Genomic DNA, 25,189 nt, shown 5'->3' with positions numbered 1-25,189 from the left:
ACTTCGCCCAGAGCTTGGGGTGGAGGGTGCTTCTTCCCCTTCCTTTCCCATTCTCCCTGGGAAGATCCTCAAGCCGGCAGTCTGTGGTGCTGATCTGGAAACTTCTGATTCCAGTCCAGTCGGACCTAGAGCCCCACCCCAAACCTCCTGTTTTCTGAGACCCCTGCTTCTCAGCCTGGGACGGTGCACTCCTGAAGAAGAACTTCCCGTAAGAGCTCACCAGAGTGTCCATTCAGCTTCCGCGACAGGAGCATGTCCTCGGTGATATAGATGCACATGTCTGGGCTGACTTCCAGGGACTCTTCATTCATCCGCTCCAGGTCCCGGGGGTCGTCGACCAGCATCTCTATCTCTGACACAGAAGAAGGAAAAGGCATTTGGGGATACGAAGGGAAATGGACACCAGAATGCACAGCCATACTGTGAAGGAGGCTATGTGATTCCCTGTATTTTAAAATAGATTTGCTGATGAGAATCTACACTAGGAAATTCAAGGGGCAATTCTCAGCTAGATGTATTCTCTTTTTTCACAAGATTGGTGTGTTATCGACATGTCTTCTCGTGCCACGATTTGTCAATTTTTCTTTACTCTTTAAGAAAGCAGGAAAGAGAAAGGGGTGCCTGCGGGGCTCAGTCGGTTAACTGACTCTTGATTTCTGCTCAGGTCATGATCTCGGGGCTGTGAGATCGAGCCTGCGTCAAGCTCCTCACTCAGCACAGAGTCTGCTTGTCGCTCTCCCTCTGCCCCACCCTTTATACATGCTCAGGCCTGCACACTCTAAAATAAATCATAAATAAACTCTTAAAAATAAAAAAAGAAGGAAAGAGCTCTACCACCTTGCTGAGATGACAGAGGGAAAACTAAGACTGATGGGCTGTCTGCCTGAGGCCAGAGCATAAAGAGTTGTTCACGAGGGGCGCCATTTCCCATAGCTGCCTACTCGCAAGGCATTGAAGGGACTTCATTTGAGATCCACATGAATTCTACAGTAACCACACCAAGCAAATGTGCTGCAGTTTTCCTTAATGAAGTCAGTATCTTTTTCCCAAACGTGAATGTTACAGCACTTGAGGCAGAAAAATAAAAAAAGAGAAACATACAAGGGCGCCTGAGTGGCTCAGTTGGTTAAGCATCTGCCTTTCACTCAGGTCATAATCCTAGGTCCTGGGATCGAGCCCTACATGAGGCTTCCTGCTCTGAGGGGAGCCTGTTTCTCCCTCTGTCTCTCACGAATAAGTAAAATCTTAAAAACAAAACAAAACAAAAGAAAGAAAGAAAGATGCACACATAGGCTACGTTTGTCTGATACATGCTGGAGGTCTGGTTTTCTCTCCTTAACACAGACTTAAGCAGCCAGGCGCTAACTTTCTATTATAGTCCCAGAATTCCAGTTGCATAGGAGGAATTTAAGTAATACTTACTAAATAACCAATGGCCTGGACTCAAATCTTTTTTTTCTGCAAAAAGTTGAAGACATTTCTGTCACCACTGTTGCATCTACTCTGCTGTTGGAATCAATGTCTATTTAATCTGGGAATCAGAAACGCAGACCTGAGCACTGCAGGCTGACTTCTGCTCTACTTCATAGAAACCACTAGGACTCAGAAGCCACTAGCACCCCAGCCTGTGGCCACAACGGATCACCCCCAGAGGGATGCTTTCTTTACCACACAAGCAAGTCCACCGAATCACGGGGCAGGGAGGGGGCATTAAGAACCCTCTTCTCTACCAGTACTTCCAAGTGGCGCTCACACAGCATGTCTCCAGAACTGGTAGTTGAAAACAATACTAGGCAGGAGGAAGGAGGGGGCCAGTGCTGGCGGGGCAGCACTGCGAGTGGGGAGAGCCCCGGGGAGCCCTTACCGTCATCCTGTGAGTCCTCCTCCAGCCGGTCCTTGCCGCTGCTCTCCACTCCGGAGGTGTGCGAGCTGCCGTGGCTGGTCATGGAGCTGCAGGTTTTCAGCTTGCGGTGGATGGCGCTGCCGGAGTAGCTGTCCTCCGGCCCCGCGTCTCGGGGCTTGGTGTCCGCCTCGATGCCCGAGGTGTGGGAACTGCTGTGGCTGGCGGTGGAGTGGCGGGACAGGCGTTTGTGCCGGACGCTGCCCGCGCTGCTCCCGCTGGCCCGGGACCGCTTCTCCAGCTGGTCCACGTCGAGGTCCAGGCTGTCGCTAATGTAAGACTCCCGGTACTGCTTCTTCTCTGCGGGGGGAGGAGCACAGCGCGTCATTACAGGCACCAAGACAGAAGGAATGGCCGGCTGGCTTACATGAGGCTAAGAACCAGGGTGCCTGCGTACCCAGAATGGAGGGGTTGGAGGCTGCTGGGGTTTGTGACAGGAGCACAACTTAAGAAGACTGCAAATGAACAGAAACCAGGACAATAGACCTGAAGTAGTATTCACACCACTCCAAGAATTTTAAGGCTTTAAAACTGGAAAAGTGCTCTTCCGAAGAGAGTCGCCAGGCCACCTCTGCTCCTCAAACCACTATGGGTCCACAGTGACATGGGTTCAGTAAGTGCGAATAAATACTCAGAAGTGTTTGGAGCCGTGGGACATCGCCACGACAGCCACTATTGTGATTTTGTATTATGCAGAAGTATCAGTTCCACAACGGATTAGACATTTTAAGATAATTTCAGAAGCACTGCTATAGAAGACTGTTTAAGAAATATAATTATACTAATTGCCATTGATTTTATTTATTCAGTTTGGCCCATTATTAGTTTAGTTCTGACTGCTGAATATAATTTAAAATAAAACTACTCTTCTGCAAATTTCTTCCAAAGAGTTCTAAAATTTAGTTTCTCATTAATGAAGACTCCTTTTCTCTATTTTGGGTGAACTAGTGAGACTTTATTATCTATTTGGAAAATACAGAAATCGCTACTGGTTTGGAGATTTATACCGGGGTGACCTCTGACTGATAAAACTGTTCTTTCACAGGTCAGTGCCATTCTTTAACACAAAGACGTATTAGAAAGTCCCTTTTGTCAAATGCTTAACTAACCATTACATTAAAGCACCAAATCACAACTGAGTTGCAGGTATACATTTATACCCTTGTGTTACACGTCAGAATTTTAAAACACGGAAGTATATCAGATTCTTTGTCTTCTTAATGCAGATGAGAAATAACACATTAGAACAATGTTAAAGACGGCAAATGCACATGAGGAAGGTTAAATTGGTATTATTTCAGAAATTGGTAACTTGTAGACTAACTGGGTTCTCAGGGGACCTACTAATGGATTTAATTGTCTTGTTTCTTGGTAAGTGAAAACACTTGTACTCCTGACGTCTAAATTCAACTATGAAGTATAATCACCATGGGCTCCCCAGAGAGGAAGGAGCATCAGCAGAAAGAGAAGATGTTCTTTCCAGGAAGCAAAGTGCAAAAATGCTTGCAGAAGGTTACGTGTACATTTTTGCGCTCCGGCCATTCATATCAATTCTAAGGAGTCCAGCTACACCACAACAGTGAGTACGTGTAGCCATACAGGAGGCAGACTGGGACTGGAGACCAGAGCCCAACACACCCATACATCTGAGACAAGTCTCACGTGCATCATCTACAACCCATCTTCTAGAGCTAGACCGGGTTCCAAAGATTCCTATTTCCTGAAGGCAACCGCGTTTGAGAGGAAGATGGAGGGCTAAAGGGGTATACAAAATTCTCATACAATTTCTGTTCGCAGTAGTTTCAAAATCATAGCCACGGGGCACTGGGAAGGTGGAAAGCAAAGAGAAAATAGCTTTCTAAAAACTTCTTTAGGGTGCTGGAGTTCTAAGACAATTGGGAACTATGGTTCTAATAACTTAAAAGCTTTTCTACCTTTGTACAAATAGCCCTTTTACTCTCGACACTTCCCAGCACGTTCAGAGTCAATCACAGTTACTCTATATTCATTAGGATAGCAGAAGATAAGCTCTTGTCAACCTGTCCTCTACCTCATAGGAGCCTAGCGTTAATCTACTTCCTGTCAACTTATAGGAACAGCCTCGGTGTTCTATGTGGCTGGCCAGTGTTCCTTTCTTAGGGCTGAAGCACTTAGACCCAGTGCAGACATTTAAAAAGTATCATACCGCTCGGTTACTAACTGAAGGATATGTTTACATAATTCTGAAATTTATTTATTGCAAAAATGCAACCTCTCGCCTCCCTAGTAATCAATGGTGTCAACAGCACAGATCATCGATGTGTTGGCCTTCTTTGTATTCCCTTTGTTGTAAAAGCCCAGAGACCACAAAGCTTTTGATACATGATTTTCGAACAGATTGCAGTCAGTGTGACATCTTGACATAAGACCTAAAAACTAAGCTCTAACTGCTGAATAAAGTTGGGTTAAAAAATCTTTTTCATGACAAAGCAGTTCTTTTTTTTTTTTTTTTACTTCTCTTTTAATGCTATGGAAGAATTCTTGCGATCATTTCCTATTATAAAATGCTAAAAGAGTGTTTCAGACAAGGTGACTCTAAAGAAAAACAGTCTCTTTTTGTGCTGAGCTTTTTGTTTGTTTGTTTTGCTAAACTAAGACTGGGAAAAGAGCTTTCTTGTAAAAATGATGAAGCCCTTAAGTATGAATGAGATAAATGGAGTCAGGTCAAGGCTGGCCCAGAGAAACTTAGTTCAGGCTTTCTTTAGACCTAGACGAATCTCTAAGTAGAAGAAACTAAGAAACTAAATCTGGTTTAGAAAAATAAAGAAAGATGTCCCCCCAAATCTCTCTGCATTTATCCAAATAAAAAATCCAATTTACACCTTTATCATTTCTTCATTGCCCTCCTCATGTAAGCCCCCAAACAGGCACTTGGTACTATATATGGTAAGAGAGAAACCCTGCCCGCCCTCTAAGAACTGAAAATTCTTTGTAATTTTACCTTAGAACCTATAAGGGAGGTTCGCGAATTCTCAGGCTCTAAAGGGCTCCCCTTAAGGTCATCTAAACAAGAATGTACTAAAATGCTGATGGCAAAGCTCATGAAATAACTCTCAATGCCCTACAAGCTGGCCATTTAGGAATGTGGCCAACTTGACAAATAATGGGCTCCACATGGAGGTCACCTACTCTTACAAGTTTCCTTGGTGCTTCTGTCCCATCTTCCTTCCTCCTGAGATTCATGTCAGCACTGGAGAGATGTGATCTGCTCTACCGATGAGTCATGGTGGGGAGGAACTGGCTGTGTGGCCGCGGAGGAAGCCGGGACACCTGGCAGTGACGCCAGTTCTCTCCAAAGACAGAAGCAGTTTGGTGGCAGACGGTGGGGAATGATTCATGTTCTAATGGCTGCTTACAAAGCAATGACATCTCCAAACTGTGTCTCATTCAGTTAGAGATAGCTTTGGGGAGAAATCGCTCAGATGTGCAAACCGCTATAAGGTTTTTTTGTTAAGAGGACAGGTATCTGTCAGGTTTCTGTAGGAAAGGTGGGGTCCGAGAGGTCAAAATTTATTTCCACATACATGACCCTGAATATGAATCTGCATCCAAATGTTCATGCAGATATCCTAGATCTAATCTAATTGAATTGTAAGAATTACCACAATGTGAATTTGCAAAACAAATTGAAGACATTAAAATAGGCAAATATGCAAACTAACATTTGGGGGGATTAGAAGCTGAAGTGTGTTAAGTGGAGACTCCCTGGGGTGCCAGAGCTCAAGATGAAGGGTTAACCGTCCGGTTAATATTATAGAGCTCTTCCTTACCATGACTGGTCCCCTGTTTAAGGGGCCCCAAATAATTTGCTCTCTTCTGCGTCTCAGCAAAGCCCCTGTGGGACTGGCTGATAAAATCCTCGAGTAAGAAATCCTTTCTCCTTTGTCATTCCTGCTCACTTACACTGGGAGCCTCCTGGCAGTCTATGAGAGAGACTGGAGACATTCTGTCACCCACCTTTATTGTTACTCTAATCTAAGGAATAATTGCACTGGAAAAAATTCCAGATCCCAAGGTGCTCCGAGCTGCCAATAAACCTTGGCCTGCACCTTCAAGACATGGCTTTCTGTAGCCATCTTCAAGGCAAGTGTGGGGAAACTTGAGAGACCGGTACCCAGGGACAGCTGAATGACAGGGACAGCCTCAGGTCTTCCACACAGGTGCTGCAGCTGGTGGGCCTCAAGGCTACCCCTGGTCTTCCAGGACAGTGAGGAGAGGCGAACAGGAATGTTGCTCTAAATCTGAGAGGCCTAACCCTTGCATCCTATTCTTCAGAGCTCTAGATAGTAAAGGGCCCCATGTGGCAAAGGCACCACTGGCTGCCCTGCCCAAGACCCCGCCATACCTTCATTTTCCTCCAGCTTCCGGATGTGGCGCAACACGGGCTGCAGATTCATGTAGAGACGGTGGCTGTTGCTCAGGAGCTGTAGCAGGTGTCGGGAGCGCATGGGGCATCCCGTGTAGTAGATGAGCTTCCTGGCTGAGGGGAGGCCATCTGGCAAGATCTCAAATTTCTTACCCTGTGGAGCGAAAGCACACGTTGGATTTGGGAAGAGAGGTCTCTTGTTTGCCAAGGTCCCCTTCATTGTCTTCTTACTAAGGAAGACTCCAGACTCAGAAATAGATGTAGAAAGCTCCATCCAAAATTCACTCAGAGACAAATTATTATTTTTTTATTCAAAAATGCCACAGGACTACATTTACCAAAAAAATTCAGGAAGTGTCTAGCCAGGGTCTTCTGGTAAACACTGACTGGGAATGATAGTCAAGGAGTATCTTTAGTTTCTCTGGCTAAAGGGGCCGTTTATATGATGGAGAAAAGAGGGGCCCATCATGGAAGCATCTTCTAATGCAATTCCAACACCCTAGTTCAGCAAACAAGTTGACAAATTCTAGAAGCATAATGCAGTCACATATTAGTTAAACACTATGTACCAAACACTGTGCTAGTCACTGAGAAAATGACAGTGGGTAGGACAGAAAAGGTGCCTACCTTCATAGAGATATGTTCTGGTGGGAGAGACATACATAAACACATAAAATAACTATAGTTTATCATAAACTCTGGGGAGGAAATAAAAAGTTATGAGAGCAAACACCACAAATTCCTATTTAGGGTTAAGAAAAAAAAAAATGGAAAAACTTCTTTAGCTGGATCAAAGAGGGAGGCTGGGGCGGGGGCGCGGGGGCGTGGGGAGCACCTGGCTGACTCAGTCAGTAAACCGTGGAACTCCTGATCTCAGGATTGTGGGTTCAAGCCCCAAGCCCCATGGGGCATAGAGTCTTAAAAAAAAGAAAAAAAAAAAAAAAAGGAAAAAAAGAGGGAGCTGGAAGCTAGAGGGACAAGAAAAGAAGAGAGAAGTAGTGTAAGTATCTCTATCAGTAGAGATATAAGGAATCTCTTGTTCTTTAAGCCTGGGATCATTAACATAAAGTTCATTAACGTTAAGTTAAGAAGGAGAGTTTGGCAAAGTTTCTTATAGTCATTGGATATTATAAATTCCTTCACCTCTCCCATTAATGAATACGGCAGCAGGCCTGCAAAGGAGTATTCCAAACAATTCTCAGCCAGAGGGGAAAAGTAAAGCAAAGCGGGAGGCATCTTCCAACTATACACTTCAAGTTAATACAAAACAATATGGCTTTGTGTCTCTCAGATGGGGATGGAGTTTTCACCCCTCGACTTTTCATTTTAAAGGAATCACTGGTGGATCCCAATGCTAGAATGGTAATAACTGTCACTTAATGAGCACTAGGAAGGTATTAACTCATTTAATCCTCACAATAAGCCTCTGGGGGAAGACAAATTATCCCCAATTGGGAACAAAGAAACCAAGGCACACAGGGTAAGTAACTTACTTAAGGGTCCTACAACTTGGGCAGGAATGGGCTGGCCACGAGAAGAATCAACTGCGACATTCATCAGAACAGATGCCTTGTTCCCAGCCCACATCCACTGAATCAAAAATTTCAGAGGAGGAGGGCGAGACCTAGAAATCTTTATCTTAAGCTCCTCACATAATGCTAATGCACAACTCAATTCAGGAACCACGGAGTCCAGGACCCTTAAAGCACTCAATTTCATAAATGCATTTTATTACTACTCAATTTGGGACATGACAGGGACAACTGGGGTAATAATATCCTCATTTTCATATTGCTCAGATCCTTTCACAAAGGGCCTGGATGAGAGAGACCAAGTGAGGAGGAAGTCAGGCCCCATTTGATGTATGAGTAAAGTGGAATCAGATTGAAGTATGCCCAAGTAATTAAAATAATGTAGAGTCAGGAACAGATCTTTTGACTTCACAGGGCAGTGTGGAGTCAGTGCTCAAATGCTATTTGGCAATACAGCCCTTTGTTTATATAGGCCATCTTCCTTATGGGAGAGAAGCACACGTGTACAAATCCTTATTGTCCTGCTTTCTTTGAGCATTTTTTCCAACAATTTCTGAACAAAGAAAAAAATATGGATTTTAATGACCACTAGACATACATATCATTAACTGTAATTCTTTGAACCCTACCAAAAACCAGATATAGCTGGCAAGGTAGAGAAACAGCTGGGAAAAATCATGAATTTGCTCTTACAATGAAAAAAGAATACTATTCTCAATATTCTAAAAATAACAGCGTTTCTGCTATTAAGAACTGTAGACCTTTCTTTGTAATGATGAGTTTCAAAGAGATGGATATGAATAGAAACATCTTGTTATCATTCTTTATTCTCTGCTCAAAAGAAGCAACCTCCAAAAGAACTGGTAAACCCCCATGCTATGAGTAATTTATCCTCTGATTATGGCTCTGTTTTCTGATCCCTTTGCTTTTAAAAACAATTCTGTCTGATAAACTCATCTTGTACACTCCCCCTACTACATTTCTTCTGTAACTAGAGTAACTTAGGAAAGCACAGTGGGGACCAAACCCACAAGTTAAAGTTAGTAATTCCTTTGCTGTAAGATTCTTTAATTTTAGGTTCACTCTTCGTGAGTGGCAAGGATTAAAGCACATACAGTAAGAAAATAAGAAAGCTAGTTGTCTTCTTTGACAACTTTTTAAAAATACAAACTTTTTTTGCCTGGGACAGTATTATTTTTAAAAACAAAACAAAAGAGGGAACAACAAAAATCCACAAAAACAAACAACGGGGCAATTTTTCTTTACTCGGTTATTTTAAACTTACCACAAACACCAACTTTCCAACATTTGTCCAGGGGAAATCATAAAGCAATTGCTTCTCTTCATCTAAATTCTGTGGGAAAATTATAATGCATACAGAGTTACAGGGGAAAATGCCGGACGCTCTACAATGGCTCTAACTTCTCTCCCAGAAAACTAAAATACAGTAATTAAACTCTGATAGGGGTCCTCAACTCTCTTTGGAGATGTTCAGATAATAATGAAAAAATTAGTGACACAAAACTGTAGCTCTGGGTTCCTGAGTGAGTCATTATCTGGTCTTTTAAGGCAATCTTTTCCCTTTGAGCCTATCCTTAAATTTAAATAAAAAGTCCAAGACTCAGGCATTCAAGAGATGAGATAAGGCACTTAGACTTTCATAACTGGATATTTGCCTAAATCAAAGATAAAAGAACCTTATAGTCTCCTTGGTCTCATAGAAAGAGGCATTCTCTCTCCCCTGCTGATGGCTGCAGTATAACACTACCCCACTTGCAAGAACGTGACAGGTATTACTTATTCAAGTGACAGGCTTTATCAGAAAAGTGTAATGGAAATTAAAATGTCTGGTCTGGCACTGTATTAAAATGTCACTTTTTTCTTTACACAGTTATAATGCTCCAGAGGATAAAAGAGAATATTTGAAATCCATAACCACAAAGAAGAATGTCTGTATATTAATGATCTATTAGTGATGAAATTGGGTCAATCTTTGTTTATTCTTTTCTGTTCTGGAGGACTTACTACTGTCGAGGTTTGGACTGTATCACTTTATCTATCCTACCTCATCCACATCTGGAAGAAAAATAGGAAGCAATGGCCAGAAATGAACCAGTGAACCTATCAAAGGACCAGACAAGAGCACTTGTCAACATAAGGCATAGCAGATACCGTATGACACTTATTCCTCATTTACGAACCTGAAAAATCTGTATTCCCCGCATGGTCAATCCAAGGGTCAGAGAAGCTTCAATTTCCCTTTTATCCTATAGAAATAAGATCACATGAAAAAAGTACGTTTTTCTAGTATAATGGACTACTAAGCACCAAAGAAGAGAAACAGAAGGAGAAATTCCAGGATTAGAAAGTTTTTGACTAAAATAACTTTGCTCATTTTTTTGCATCCCTACTTTACTATAAGATTTAAGAAAGTCTTGAGTACATACTAAATCAATAATGATATATTCTACTTTTTAAGCCACTGAGATTTCAGAACATTAGTATTGTCACTATATCATATAACACTCTCATATCTGATAATATTCTAAATATTTACATTAATGAAACTCTGATAAACAAGACTATTTTTGCCCCTTATCTTTATTTTTAAGTTTTCTACCTTTTCTCAGATATTAGAATATTGAATACAATGTTATAACTATATTCTGAGATGCACTAGATTTTATAGGTTTCAAACTGTGTAACCCTCCAGCTCTGAAGCCAAAATCAGAGGCAGCCTAATACTTAAGGGTGTCATTTCATGAGGAGAAAAGGCTGTATGTAAAGGCTTTATTCTTAGTTTGGAAAGAAAATACTTATATCTAAGAAATTCAATTATCACTTGCCAATACAATATGCATTCTTTTTTTAGCTTTATTTAAATTCATTTAATTAATATGTATTGTATTATTAGTTTCAGAGGCAGAGTTCAGTGATTCATCACTTGCATATAATAAGATATCCATTCTATCAGCTAAACCATAAAGTATAAAAAATAAACTACAATGAGCATATGGGAAAAAAATTCCTGAAATGGTCTCTGAATTTTAAATGTATTCTGAAAGTGCTTATCTGTAATAATGGGATATAAGGTATGAAGTTCTAAACAGAATATAAATAAAATTACTCAGTAACCAAAATATTTTCATATGAGATTCTTCAATAAAAATAAATGAGTCTGTTTAGGGCCTGTTTTCCCATGAACATGGGAAGAAATGTGTTTAGAAAATGCATCCTTGTCTGGCATAGTAAAGACAAGACGTGGCCTATTTTCACTATTTGGGCTGTTTTTTCTAACGTGTATGTTTTTACATCAAGAAAGGCACATACAGTATAGATTTAACAGGAGAAACCAATCTATTACTGTGAGTTTAGGTCAATTTCCTCTTCAAGGCTACTCTGATTGCTTCCTGAAATAAGACTGTGCTCATAAAAACTCTGGCTGGGTGGGCACAAGGTGTGTGTTACTGTGAAAAGGACTCAGGAGTTTCTTTTCCCAGAATGTTGCCTGTCCTCTCTCTACTTTATAATTTCCACTTTACAAGCGGGTCTTAAAAATGAAGCATTTTAAATAGCCACTTGATTTCTCTAAAGAATGAGAACTCTGCCCAATATGTTTCCCCACTTCATTCAGTTATATTATTATTAATTATCTTGTTTTAAGCAGGTGAGAGGGTCATTTTCCATGCCATACAGAAGTACCACACCGTACGCCAGTAAAAGATTAACTTTTACACAAAAAATAAGTTGGGGAGATTTACTTTACTAAAGAATTCTTAATTCTTTAAAATACTAAGTTCCCCTATCAAAGCAGCAGCAGTTGGTATTTACTGAGCACTGATTAATGTGCCACACATTCCACCTGGTCATTTCAGATTTACTATCTCACAGAATTTTCCCAACCTTGTGAATTGTATAGAACCCTAGATGGCCAAGGATTAGAGTTGTATTTGCCTAGGATCCCATAATAGTGGTAATGTAGGGTTTCTAATATCTGACTCTAAAGCCACATTTTTCCTTATACACCATTCATGCTTCCAGTACATTTTAAAATACAAACTGATCATCAAATGTCATTTTCTCATACACTGAGGTGTCACAAATGAAGTCTCTTAAGGAAAAAAAGAAATAACAACACACAATCCTTCAGGAATTTGGCCAAAGAGATCTTATGGAACTCAATTATGCCTCTCGAGGGTGACAGGACATTAACGATGCTTCTCTTGAGCATGGAAGCAAGAAAAAAATTTTTTTTGGTACCGTATTAAGTTTTCTGACCCAGCCAGGGAGAATATTCAGTAACACATCCAAACTATACTCCAGCCTCCATTGGTCCGGTTATGCTAATCTTACCACAAAGGGTGTGGTAGTAAGAAAAAGCCTGACAGTAACAGTGATGAAGCTAACAGCTGAACATCAGGCTGAACAAGTGCTGGGCACTGTTTTTAACACTTTTTATCCGTAAATTCTTCTAGTTGGGCAGACCTGGGTTGAATCCTGGCTCTGCCACTTGCTAGCTTTGTGCTCTTTGGTCTGTTTCCTCTTCTGCAAAATGAATATCACAGTTTCTATCTTACAGAATTGTGAGAATTAAAAAAATAAATAAATAAAGTGTGCCCCAAGGAAATAATACTCAATAAACATTAGCTGTTGTGGTGGTTCTTATTTGTGGATACAATGAAGTATGGCTTCACTCTGAGGAATATTAAAAATTACTAATCAAATAAGTTGCAAATGTTAGTCCCCAAGGCAGACATGCAGATTTGGAAAAGAGAAAAATAACTATTTCATAATCACTGAAAAGCCAGATTCATGATCTGAAGCCACTTTTTATCTCAATATTAGAACCACTGAAGAACAAAGATTCCATTGTGCTTCCAGGCCTGAGAAAAAGCATCATTAACTCCAAGACTGACCTACGACAAGAGTTCACCTGAAACTTTTTTTTTTTAAAGCCCTTTAATGGGGCACATGGGTGTCAGAGTTGATTAAGTGTCCAACTGTTGGTTTCAGCTCAGGTTGTGATCTCAGGGTCAGGAGATCAGGCCCTGTGTAGGGCTCCACATTCAGTGTGGAGTCTGCTCAAAGTTCTCTCTCTCCCTCCCCTCTGTCCCTTCACCCTCGCCTGTGGGCCTGTGCGCTGTCTCTCTCTCAAATAAATTTTTTTAAAAATTACATATAAAAAGACCATTAAAAAACGAAATGACAAATTTTAATAAAAGCTTCTTCTAATCGAGAAGGTATTTTTTGCTCAGAAGCTGTAGACACACTACAGTTCAGTACCTTATACAATCTGTAGTAATGCACGGCAACGTCATCCAGTCGGACAGCCTCTTTGATGTATTTAAGATGAGCCTCAGAAGCTGTCAGTGCGAACTGATCTTTGTGCATGTTTGGAATGTGCTTCAGGATGTAGTCCTTCCCTCTCTTGGAAACAACCTGTTGGAATACAATGGGCATGCAATGCGACATTTGTTGGAAGGATGGAAGTCCTACCCTCACCCCCAAAATGAAGAAAGGACAAGAACCTAAAATAGGCCATGTAAACTGGCTAATTTCCAGTAGGAAATTTCCCACTTTCATTCCATTTTCACCATCTGTTATCTTACTAGGCTGAATCAGCTAATACTAGAAGCTACAAAGACGATTTAGCTGTAATACTGCATATCTGAGAAGAAAAATCACAAGAAATGAGAAAAATATGTTCTCTTGGCTTTAAACTCATGGAGAGAAAAAAAAACATGCAAACTTGCGAAATTTGGTACACATCACTGTTTATACTTGCAAAATGACTGGTACCATGAAATACACTGACTGTCAACATTATCTTCAGGTTCTGGATCCTACTTAACTCTTCTAAAATTACAGCCAGAGTGGGAGGTTCTAAATGTTAATCCAAAAAAGGCAGGGGACTGAGAGGAATTCTCCGAAACATTTCTGGTTTTTACATAAAACGCTGTTATGAACGCTCAATTTGAATACTTGTGAGAAAACAAGTTCATTCAAGCATTCATTACAATTCACCATGGCTCAGGTTTTCATGGGACAGTAGCCTGAGCCTTTAAATGCCCCAAATATACAGTAGCCAGCAGCTTCAGACTAAGAAAGGTGCTGATTAGTTCAATGAGGATTATAAAATATGGAAAGAATTATGTGAAGGCAGCAAAAAGATTAGTGCTTAAAACGATCAGAATAACAAAATTAAAGAATTTTTAGATTGAAAATGTTTTTACAGATACCGACATTATGTTTCTTCCTACTGAATTATACATGATCAATTACTGGGCCATTTAAGAGGTTTTGCTGAGAACTCAGAGTTACAGATTTTTTCCTTCTAGCCTCCTTTTACATGGAGATCACCTAAGTGAGCATTTGTCAAACTTTCTTCAGTCAAAGAACTCACAGAAAATAGTATTTGTAAGGTCACCAAAGTAGGTGGCTTTGGTGATCCCAAAGATTGAAGGAACTCAGATCTCAGCATACTGGAGGCTGTGGTGCCCTGACAGGGAGCTCGGATTTTTAAAGGACCAAGATTCAGTGACTACCTGACAACAACCAGGCAATGAAAATATGGGCTAATCAGAGACACTGATATGTAAAAGCCTGACACCTTTTGTGGTTTCTCTTCAACAACTGGAGCACTGTTAATCTGTCCACAAAAACTTACGTGGAGCACCTCACTCTGAAATGCTGAACAAACAGTAAAGGTGACGTTTGTGCCTGTCCTTCAGAAGATACTAAACAACAGTTTACTTGAGGAAAAAGATAAACATAGCATTTGAAAAGGAGATGCAAAATGTTCTGTCGAGAGTCTTACAGAGCCCAGAGGTGGGGGGGTGGGGGTGAGTACGATATGTTTTTTATTTTTTTTAAAGATTTTATTTATTTATTTGACAGAGAGAGATCACAAGTAGGCAGAGAGGCAGGCAGAGAGAGAGGAAGGGAAGCAGGCCCCCTGCTGAGCAGAGAGCCCAATACGGGACTCAATCCCAGGACCCTGAGATCATGACCTGAGCCTAAGGCAGCGGCTTAACCCACTGAGCCACCCAGGCGCCCACGATCTGACTTTTTAGAGTTATGTTTTTCTCCCTCCAAAGGGAAGAAGATGGAAGCTTGAATAAGAAGAAAGCAAAGACAATGCAAATGCCAAAAGCAGGCCAGCAACTCCAAGTTGCACCCTAGTTAGTACGGATAGCAATCTTCTTGCCTGTTAACTCTAAGGAGCAGGTGAGCTGTATCGAGAGATCATGTGTACAGTGCTCTCAAGTGTTAAATTTATATTTGGGCATCATGAAAGGTTTTCCTGGCCACAAACATCTGGGTTCCCATTTCTTGAAGCAACACGAGTAGCAGCATAATGAACTAGAAATGTGCTAGAGAAAACACTTTAAAATTTGAAAACAGTGCCTACCCAAGATGGGAAGTAAGCCTCTGGCTCAAAGTATTTTCCATAGTGCTTATTCCTTTTGAAGTTCCCAAGATCAGCCTGCAGGGCAAAGGCTGCCAGCAGGAAATAGGCCTCTTCTCGGAGCACACACTGAGAATGAAGCACTTGTTTTCTCAGGTGCCAGTAATAATAGTATCTTGCTGTTCTGTCACTGGGAAAATAAAAGAAAACCGAACTCACATTTGATGGAACAATCTGATGGCATGTAAACAGAACCCAAATCCTGCTATCCATCTGGTGACAAGAGCTCTTCTGTTTCTGCTCCCTCTTCTTCCCTCCCCCCAATCAACTCCATGAAAAAAAGGGGGGAGGGTTATAGCTAATACCTGATTGCTGCCTCACACAGGTCACAGGGAGGCAGAACTCCAAGTTAGACTACCCAACAGCAAACATACCATTTCCAGAGGCCTATAACATTTGATTCATTCAGAGAATAGAAACAAGGTCTGAATCATTCCACTCCAATATGGTAAACATTTCATTGAACAAGGATTAGTATAGAAGCCTAGGCATTTGTTGTCCACATTAAAATTATTTTGCTGTAATAATGCTACACATATTTCATAAACAAGGACAAATCTGAAGGGACAATCCTGGCTCTAATGTTTTGCTGTTCTCTTTTGGTTTGGTTTACAAGTACTCTAAGGCCCTTTTAAAAATATTTCTGTTTATGTGCCCATTAAAAAATTTATTTAACTCTACATTTTTTTTTCTTTCTCAGAATGAATGAACTGGGAAAAAAAGTGTGCCTTAAATCTATTTTTTAAGCAGATGTTACCTTATGGGTGTGGTTTTATAAGCACATGTTATGACAATCATGATGCTCCTCACCAATGGAAATACTAATAATGCACTCATTACAATCTGTTGAGGTCAGAAATAAATATAGTTCCCATTAAATACATACAGTAAGAAGTGCTGACCGGGGGAAAACATGGTCAAGCTCCAAAAAATGTCACAGGCAAATGGGATGCCTTGTGATCAAAGTAAAAATGCAAGGGGAAAAAAAAGTGTGTGTGTGTGTGTGTGTGTGTTTAAGGAGTTTATTTGCCTTCCTATTATTTTAGGTCGAATGTTTACCTGAGATTCATAGCTCATTAGCTGATGACAATAAAAACATGGGTTGACTTCAACTAAGATGGTGTTTAAGTATGAAAAGTTTAAAAATAAGGCATTTATGTAACTTTTTTCCCCCTCGGGACAGAATACTCTCCAGAACACTTCTTTTTATAATGCTGACCACACAGTGTTTGGACTAGTTCATCCCTGGGGAAAAGGGCAGAAAAACGTGGAGAATTAAACATTCATTAGTCCCAGAGGGTTAATTAGTGGCTACATAACATATTTTGCTTCTTTTCAGCACATTCCACACTTAGTAGGTAAAATGAGTAAAAACTTTACATAAACTTGTAATAACTAAAAAAGTTTCTTAGCCTTTTAAAAAAATTATTTATGGGTTCATATATTTTTTACTGTTAAATTTAAAATATTGGTATTACAAAATACAAATATTAAGAGTGAACTTCACATATAACTCATTAGCCAAATGTATCTGTCTCTTTTACATGGTGTTTCTCAGAGTTTAAAAGTAAAGAAATAAAACAGAGTCCACATTTCCAGTATTTTCTATGGGTCAACAAAACCACCACCTCTGAAAGTTTCTGGCACTGAACCCTCCTATAAAAGTGATAAACTGAGCTTCTGAGATGGTAAATTCTGGGTCTGTATCGTGAGCATAGTATTGTTCACGCACCCACTTCCGGAAAAAGAATCAGTCACCTGCCCTTGCCAAACTGCATCTAGGATTCTCACAGGAAAGCTCCAGTGGGTGTAATCTTAGCTTTAAAGCTACTGCCAACAACAGAAGCAAGACCCCAAAAGTGAAAAGAAAACCAGGCTGTATAAACACCATGCATTTTTATAGGGCAGAGTTCTTGCTTGCTTGCCCTACTACTCCCCTCCCTACCCCCAGAAAAGAATATAATCCTTTAGTTTTTCTATTCTTCACAAAAATGCTAGTTCCTTCTCGAATGAAGTATCTTTTTGTTGACTGATTTGTTATAAAAAACGTGGAGTATGGAAAATGTGCGGCAGTGATATTATTAACATTTTTATCGATAGTTTATCATTCATTCATTCAACAAATATTTATTTAGTGTCTACTGAACCTCTGTTCTAGGAACTGAGGATACATGAGTGTATAAAAAGATTTTTTTTTTATTCCTCCCCTTTGGAATTTTTATCATAGCAGCTGGAGACAAACACATGCAGGGACTTTATTCAGTATGTTAGAAGGTGAGTATTGCAGGAGAGTAAAGGTATAGAATTCCTGTCCTCATACCTGATCAATCTGCCATTTTCCACATAGTACTGCACACGGAAGTGAATGATCATGGGAGGTCCAAATTGGTCAATACCCTAAAACAAAGACACATATAAAAAGCAATATATTTTTAGTTACTACAAGGGGTTTCCAAATCAACAAAATACCGTTATTTACAGGACAGTTTTAGAGTCTTGAAAGGTTTTATCTACTTCTAATGTGGGAGAGGGTAGTAGAGGCAGGCAGAGGACAGATAACTGTCCCATATGGATGGATACCAAGTTCATGCAAACCTGGGAAGTTATAAAGCATCATCACGTATCTGATACTCATTCACCGTAATGCCAATGACAACACAAGGGAAGATAAAAATAAATACCAGTGGAAATTTCTAGTTGAGATCCAGCTCCTCTCTCAGCTCTATCCCCTGTGGTGACCATTTGCTCCTCATTACAAATGTTCTCTTGTTCCTCTGACATTCCACATACCAAATTCTAATATGCTGTTTGTTTATTTAGGCTTTAATGTGCCTTACTTTGTAGTTGGCTTTCAAGAAGCCTTCCCGTTTATCCCAAGAATTCTTAAAATACAAATTGGAGGATCTGGGATTAGACACTAGGGATTTATTCCTGATTTACTAGGATGGTCCTGGAAACACTAGGTGAACTCCCTGTGAATGATCTCCCAATGTAAACGGAATTGATGTTTACTAAATAAAGACATCACCCAAACAAAAAGTAACAAAGTATCAAAGGTTAGTAAAAGTAGATTAAAAAATTATGAGTAACTTCTAGAACATCAGTTTTGACAGCTAATAATAGAGTCACAAAAGAGGAGTAAGCATTTTTTCCATGGTTTTCATTTCAAAGCATTGTCCCAAAATTACTACAAAGTTATTATCCAACATTATTTAAGAGATTTTTTTTTTAAAGATTTTATTTATTTATTTGACAGAGATCACAGTAGGCAGAGAAGCAGGCAGAGAGAGAGGAGGAAGCAGGCTCCCTGCTGAGCAGAGAGCCCAATGTGGGGCTTGATCCCAGGACCCTGGGATCATGACCTGAGCCGAAGGCAGAGGCTTTAACCCACTGAGCCACCCAGGTGCCCCTAAAATATCTTTTTTTAAAAAAGATTGTATTTATTTATTTGAGAGAGAGAAAGAGAGAGAGAGCATGCACACAAGCAGGGGAGTGAATGGAAGAGGGAGAGGGAGAAGCAGCCTCCCAGCTGAGCAAGGAGCCCAAAGTGGGGCTCGTTGAACCCTGGGATCACCACCTGAGCCTAAGGCAGACACTTAAGTAGCTGAGCCACCCAGGCACTCATATATAAGCAGAGATCTGAAATCTACTGTTATATGCTATAAGCTCCTAACACTTGATTAACATGATATTGTGGAACTTAATTATTCATTTCCCTTTCCCATTCTCTACAAAATATTTTTATGAATTAAAATTTTTAAATTTAATATTTTTTCTAGTGTATAACAGCTAAAATAAACCCTTTAAAAAATCAAAATAATTTTGCTTATAAATGTAATCTCACCCAAGTGACTTCGTATTGTCGTACCTTGCTGGCCTCTTTCTTCCATTCTTTTGGACAATACTTATACAGCTTTTGTGACAACTCCATATAGACATGTTCATTATCTGCACATTAAAAAAGGAGACAAGATGACAAAGAAAAGGTTTAAAAGAAAAGAATATATACAAAGACAGGTTTTTTTTTTTTTTTAAAGCCTCAAGATTTGTAAATGTGTTCTGAAGTCACACAGTACCACAAAAACTCAACAAGATACTAAAAGACAAAAGGTTGGTTAGACATTACTGAGCTATTTTATGAATTATTTTGCATTTTCAATACAGAACACATACTATTAAAAATCTGTAATATTTAGAAGAAACAATAGCTTCTCCCTCCTGTTTTTACTTAGTTTCTATGGTCATCCTAATGCACAAACTTCCAGCACTGTGAGCTTCCTTGCTCTTAGAGAAACATGCTTTTGTTGAGTTCACAGAGTATTATCATCAGAGATGCAGAATAATGAAACAGGGCAGAAACACCATCCTAACTGCTATGTAAGAAATTAGGGGACATTGAGGATAACTACCTATTTCCAAGTGAGGGGCCTGACCCACAATTTGTGAACAACAGCCTTTAAGACTATTGCTTCTCTATTCTCCACTATAACACAGCCTGATAAAATGGCAAGCCATTGCTCTCACTGCCTTTGGGATTGATCCTGTGGAATGAGAAGAATCTCACGCAAAAAAAGAATGCCAAAGTGTTTCCTCAAGGGGATGATGTTCTTAAGATGAGCACAAACTATGATTGTTGAAAACTCATGTAAAAATGATCTAAACATGTGAAGACAAGCTGGTAAAAATATTAAAATTTTCAGATTTCCCAAAGAAAATCTTTTAAAAGAGATATTTCACAACAAAACCTTTCAGCATTCCTATCTCAAAGTTCTAAGTCTTCTTTTTTAAAGATTTTATTTATTGGAGCACCTGGGTGGCTCAGTCATTAAGTGTCTGCCTTTGGGTAGGCTCATGATCCCGGCATTCTGGGATCAAGCCCCATATATCAGGTTCTGGGCTCAGAGGGGAGTCTGCTTCTCCCTCTCCAGCTCCTCTGTGTTGTGTTCCCTCTCTCGCTCTCTCTCTCTCTCTGTCATAAATAAATAAAAACTGTTAAAAAAAAAAAAGATTTTATTTATTTTAGAGAGAGAGCAGACGTGTGTGCAGGGAGAGGGGCAGAAGGGGAAGGGAGGAGAGAGAATCTGAAGCAGACTCCTTGCTGAGCTCAATCCACAACCAGGAGATGATGACTTGAGCCAAAACTAAGAGTCAGCAGCTTAACTCACTGAGCCACCTAGGCCCCCAAAGTTTTAAGCTTTTTTAAAAAGTTTATTCCTTTTTTCTAAACACCACTAAGGGAGTATGCTCATGGAAAGCGCTGCATAAAAATGTAGTGTCTGTTTGACTACTCCCAGGATAACAAGCCTGACCACACTGTCACTCCTGTCTGAACGCTGGAGGTGGGGGGAGGGAGGGGGGTTGATGGAAAAAGAGCCCTAAGACAATAGGAAGGGTAGAGCTACTGTTTATAAATGACATATTAATCCAATCAATTTGAATGAAAGGGATAGGGAAAAAGGTCCCAGGGACAAAAAAGGGTGCTACTTAAATCCACTTATCAGATCAACTAAATTATCTCCCATCTCTCATATGCCACCAATTAACATGAAATGAACAAGACCAGACAACCTTCCTATTGAATAGGATTTGAGTTTGGCTTGAGCTGCCATCTGAGGAAGCAATATAATAAACAGAACTGAGACTGTTCACTGTGTAATAGCACATACTTTTAAACTACCACCACATCTCTACCATCTGACAGGTTGAGCATGGCCTTAAATTTTAAGAATTCAAGAGCACATATCAAAATCTGACAAAGCAGGTGAAGCAGTAATATCCAGTTGACCTGTGAGAAAAGTGAAGTCAAGAGAAGTCAAGTGATATTTCTAAAGCCACACAGCTAGCTAGCAGTAGAACCACAATTAGAACCAGGTCATCTGATTCCTTTTCCAATGTTCTTTTGCCACACTACAATCTCTCTTTTAAAAAAAAGGTATCTTAAAGACTCTCGTTTTGAAATCTAAGGAAGCTGTAAACTGGTTTTATTAGACTGACTTGTTGAACGACACAGACCAACAGTCTGGCTGTTGTCATAGAATTAAAAGAATCAACTTTGAGTTTAGAATAAAAGGAAAATTTTTTAGAATCTATGGGGCATCTTATTTCTCCTGGACCCTTCCTCAAAAGAGTGACTGAAGGATACACTGTTAGAAGGATGGGGCTAAGCATTTGTAGTTTTATCACTTTAACTATTACAGGAAGAAACTGAAGAGCAAATAGTGGATTCACTGGTTCTTGAGTTGCCCCCTGCGCCATGTTCTCTGGCCTCTCCTAAAAAGACAACTGAAAATGGTTCACATTTTGGTGGAGAACGGCCTTGTTTATCAGCTGATCATGACACACTTTCCCACCTGGCAGATCTAAGCATTTTATGGTACTAACCAGATTCTCAACATGTCATAAACCTTTAAATTTAAACCAATTCCAGTAGTAGAATACGATCCATAAAGAAGTATAAAATATAATTAAGTACATTTCATAAAAACGTATTCTTGAAAAACTAAACAAAGATATAAAAGATATGTCTTTTGACGTAAGACTAGAGAAATTTAAAAACGTGATTTGGAAAAAAAAAAAAAAAAGCTCATCAGGAATTGTTGCAGATAAATCCTAGTAACTTAACTCAAGATATTATGGGGGTGGGGTGGGGAAGAGACTTGTATTGAGCCCTTTATGTGGAGAAAACCTTTACAGAAAATATACAGAAAAAACTGATCCCTTATCTCCATGTCATATAGGCTAATTGGAAAAAAGAGAAGGTGTGAAGAGGGAAAACAGAAAATAGGAGCAAATTAGTAGATCACTTTGTTATACTATATAGTCAAGAGTAAGAGAACTTGAATAGTTATTTTTCTTATGCTTTAATGCTTTAATGTCAAAAATCATAAAAGAAATTATAAAAACACTCAAGAAATTGCCTACTAGCTCCAGCTGCTCCCAGAGTGCAAGGAAACAAAAACCAAGCTTGGTTCATTAAAACACAAAAGAACAAACCACAAAATTTAGATTCCTACAAAGGAACCCATTTTTAAGTTCAAACTATAATACATGGCCTAAAATACTAAATCTTAAAAGAAATAGATCAGTTAAGATTTTAAAAATGAATACTAGACTAAAAATAATGACCAGCTTATGGGTATTTTGATAATCACAATCTTATCACCATGTGCCTAAATTAAGTTACAGCTATAAAACATCATTTCCTCAGGGATAGTTGGCTAAATTCTATCACAGATGGGACTAAGACCTACTTTGTATGACACTGAGTCCAAACAGGTGACAGTCCTTTAGCCTGAGTAGGTCACACACCTGAACCAGCAACTGGTGACACAAAATTTTAACCTGTAGAGAAAAAAACAAAACAACACAACACAACTTGAGATAGCAAGTAAACCAAACCCACTCACTGAGCCACAATCAGGCAATTTATTTTTTTAATTTTTATTTTTAAAAGATTTTATTTTGAGAGAGAGAGAGAGATCAAGCTTTCAAGTGGGAGGAGTAGCGAGTGGGAGGGAGAGGCAGGGGGAAAGAATCTCCAGCAGACTCCATGCTGAACTTGGGAGTCTGATGCCGGCTTGATCCCATGACTCTGAGATCAGGATCAGATGCTTAACTGACTGAGCCAATCAGGCACCCCCACAATCAGGCAATTTAATCCACCCTAAATATACATCTTAAAACTACAAGCAACACTAGTGAAACAACCGTTGGTTCAAGGAAATTGCTTTACTCTGTATTGTGTTTCAATAATGATTATCATAATACAAATGTTTATGAAATGGTAGTAAGGTACCAATACTGTCTTGTACAAGACTCATAAATCTTAGGACACACGGACAAGGTCTTATTCTAAAACCATGGTGCACAATAAATATTTCAGAATGTATCCAAAACAGGCTACTCAGATTATCAAAAGCTGAGTCAGACAAGTATCTTTACAAGGAAGCTTTTCTTCTTGATAATATACTACAAATTTAAGATTTAAAATGTCATACCATCCAAGGAAACCTTAATCCTTAGTTTTGACTGTATTTTTAAATGTCATAAACAAAGCTCTTAGGATAAAACATGATAAAAAGTTAACTGAAAAATTACAAACCACAAACTATGTACACAAACAAACCATGCTGTAACTCTGTGTAATTGCTATTCAAATAATGCTGTACATTTCCTCCATATATATATGTGTATATATATGTGTATATATATATATCCCACATACTTTTTATTGCTCTGCTAAATTTAAATCAAGTATTTGGAGCCTACTGATAAACCTCTAACAACTACCAAGTAAGTAGTATTCTTGTTTAAAACTGTAATTAAGAAAGGCTGTGGCTCTGAAGTCTTACCTGCTGTGAAAACAAGCTTGAGTTATTTGTATTTGCATATTATGAGTCTTTAAGGCTACGTTTTAGCTGATTGTGAAATTTTTCAAGTTCTTTAATCTTCAGGGGCAATGGAGCTTTAAAAAGTGCTATATAGAGTATGAGCTATTAAGAATTAAAGTATTATCTAAAAATACACTCCATATGGAACGTGGTAATAAAAGCAGCATTTGGTCCTAAATGTCAGTGGCTTGGGAGCCTGGCTGGCTCAGTTGGTTTAGGGTCTGACTCTTGGTTTCAGCTCACATCATGATCCCGGGACCCTGAGATCGAGACCTGTGTTAGGCTCCACACTCAGTGGGGAGTCTGCCCAAGATTCTCTCCTTCTCCTTCTGCCCCTCTCCCTGCTCATGCTCTCTCTAAAGTAAATAAAGATTTGAAATAAATAAATAAATAAATGTCATTGTTACTGAGCAAGCACGTTTAAAATATATCCCCCTCCCCCAAAAAAGAAGACTTGTTCCTTTAGTCTTAGTGAACAGGTATAAACTCTTGGCCACTGTTTATATTACTCAAAAATTTTTTGTACATTTACCATAATTTTATTGTCAAAATTTACCAAGTTTCCATATTTAACATTTACTTGATGATTAAAATCATTTAAAACATCCCCTACTAGTTCAAACTCATGGAGAAACTAGAAGGATCAAAACAAAGTTTACCCCACATGCAGAAAGACAACACTATCATATCAACCACACATGTCAAGGAATAAACTATCTTTGTTTGAAAAATATTTAGAAATGAGGACAAAATGAGACCATTAATAAAACTGTTTTTGCTACAGTTAATTTGTTAGACAACAACACCACAAATATCAACTGCAGTCGTATGAATACAAAGATAACACTGTGGAAAAAGACAGACCTTTGGCAGCCCTGAATTGGTTTTCTAGCAATGAGGGGCCTCCACACTACTTAAACTCGGTCCCTCCTCCTTCCTTTGTTCAACAGCTTGCTAGAGAGGAGTCTGGACATGGCAGGGGAGTCTACGTGCCCTGGAATAAGAAAATCTTATAGGCCTAGAGGGAGTCCAGATTTTCCATTTGAGCTTCATTAACAGAGCTCCCTAATGAAATGAACAAACAGCTCAGAGAAATTAAAACAAGTGCTACTCTATTAAGTGCTCACTTACTGAGCAATTCCCAGCTGCCAGGCACTACAATTAGCGGTTTATTCATGTTATATCTTTAAATCCTCACAATGACCCTGATGAGGAGAGGAAGATTATCTCTACTTTATAGATGAGGAAACAGAAGCAAAAAAAAAAAAAAAAAAAAAAAAAGACAAAACAAACAATGAAACAAACAAGAAAACCAACTAACTTGCCCAAGGCTATAGAGTATGTCAAGGAGTAGGGATTTCAAGTGAGGTCCCTGTGACTCTAAAAATCCTCCTTAATCATGATGACAGACGGCTATACAATCCATAGTCCTGACCATCCTGTGAGGATATTGCACTAATTTTGCAAAATAAGGGAAGTGAAGACACGTAAAAT

The 25,189-nt window shown here is 39.4% G+C and overlaps 1 protein-coding gene across 5 annotated transcripts in view; it reads right to left on the bottom strand.

Annotated features, from left to right (window-relative positions):
- Positions 1–25,189, bottom strand: part of FRMD6 (FERM domain containing 6) — a 74,943-nt gene that overhangs the window by 8,826 nt on the left and 40,928 nt on the right. For 4 of the 5 annotated variants that reach the window (XM_059373193.1, XM_059373192.1, XM_059373194.1 and 1 more), the window contains exons 3-12: positions 22,556–22,646; positions 19,150–19,253; positions 17,626–17,702; positions 15,249–15,435; positions 13,121–13,276; positions 10,039–10,104; positions 9,123–9,191; positions 6,285–6,459; positions 1,865–2,200; positions 221–352 (exon numbers count right to left, since the gene is read on the bottom strand). In XM_059373193.1, the coding sequence (XP_059229176.1) occupies positions 221–352; positions 1,865–2,200; positions 6,285–6,459; positions 9,123–9,191; positions 10,039–10,104; positions 13,121–13,276; positions 15,249–15,435; positions 17,626–17,702; positions 19,150–19,253; positions 22,556–22,646 (1,393 nt within the window). The remainder of the gene's footprint in view (positions 1–220; positions 353–1,864; positions 2,201–6,284; positions 6,460–9,122; positions 9,192–10,038; positions 10,105–13,120; positions 13,277–15,248; positions 15,436–17,625; positions 17,703–19,149; positions 19,254–22,555; positions 22,647–25,189) is intronic. The other variant, XM_059373196.1, reaches the window with a different exon arrangement.

This window comes from Mustela nigripes, chromosome 13, assembly GCF_022355385.1.
Source record: "Mustela nigripes isolate SB6536 chromosome 13, MUSNIG.SB6536, whole genome shotgun sequence".
Lineage (NCBI taxonomy): Eukaryota > Metazoa > Chordata > Mammalia > Carnivora > Mustelidae > Mustela > Mustela nigripes.
This window is presented reverse-complemented; position numbering and strand designations above follow the sequence as displayed.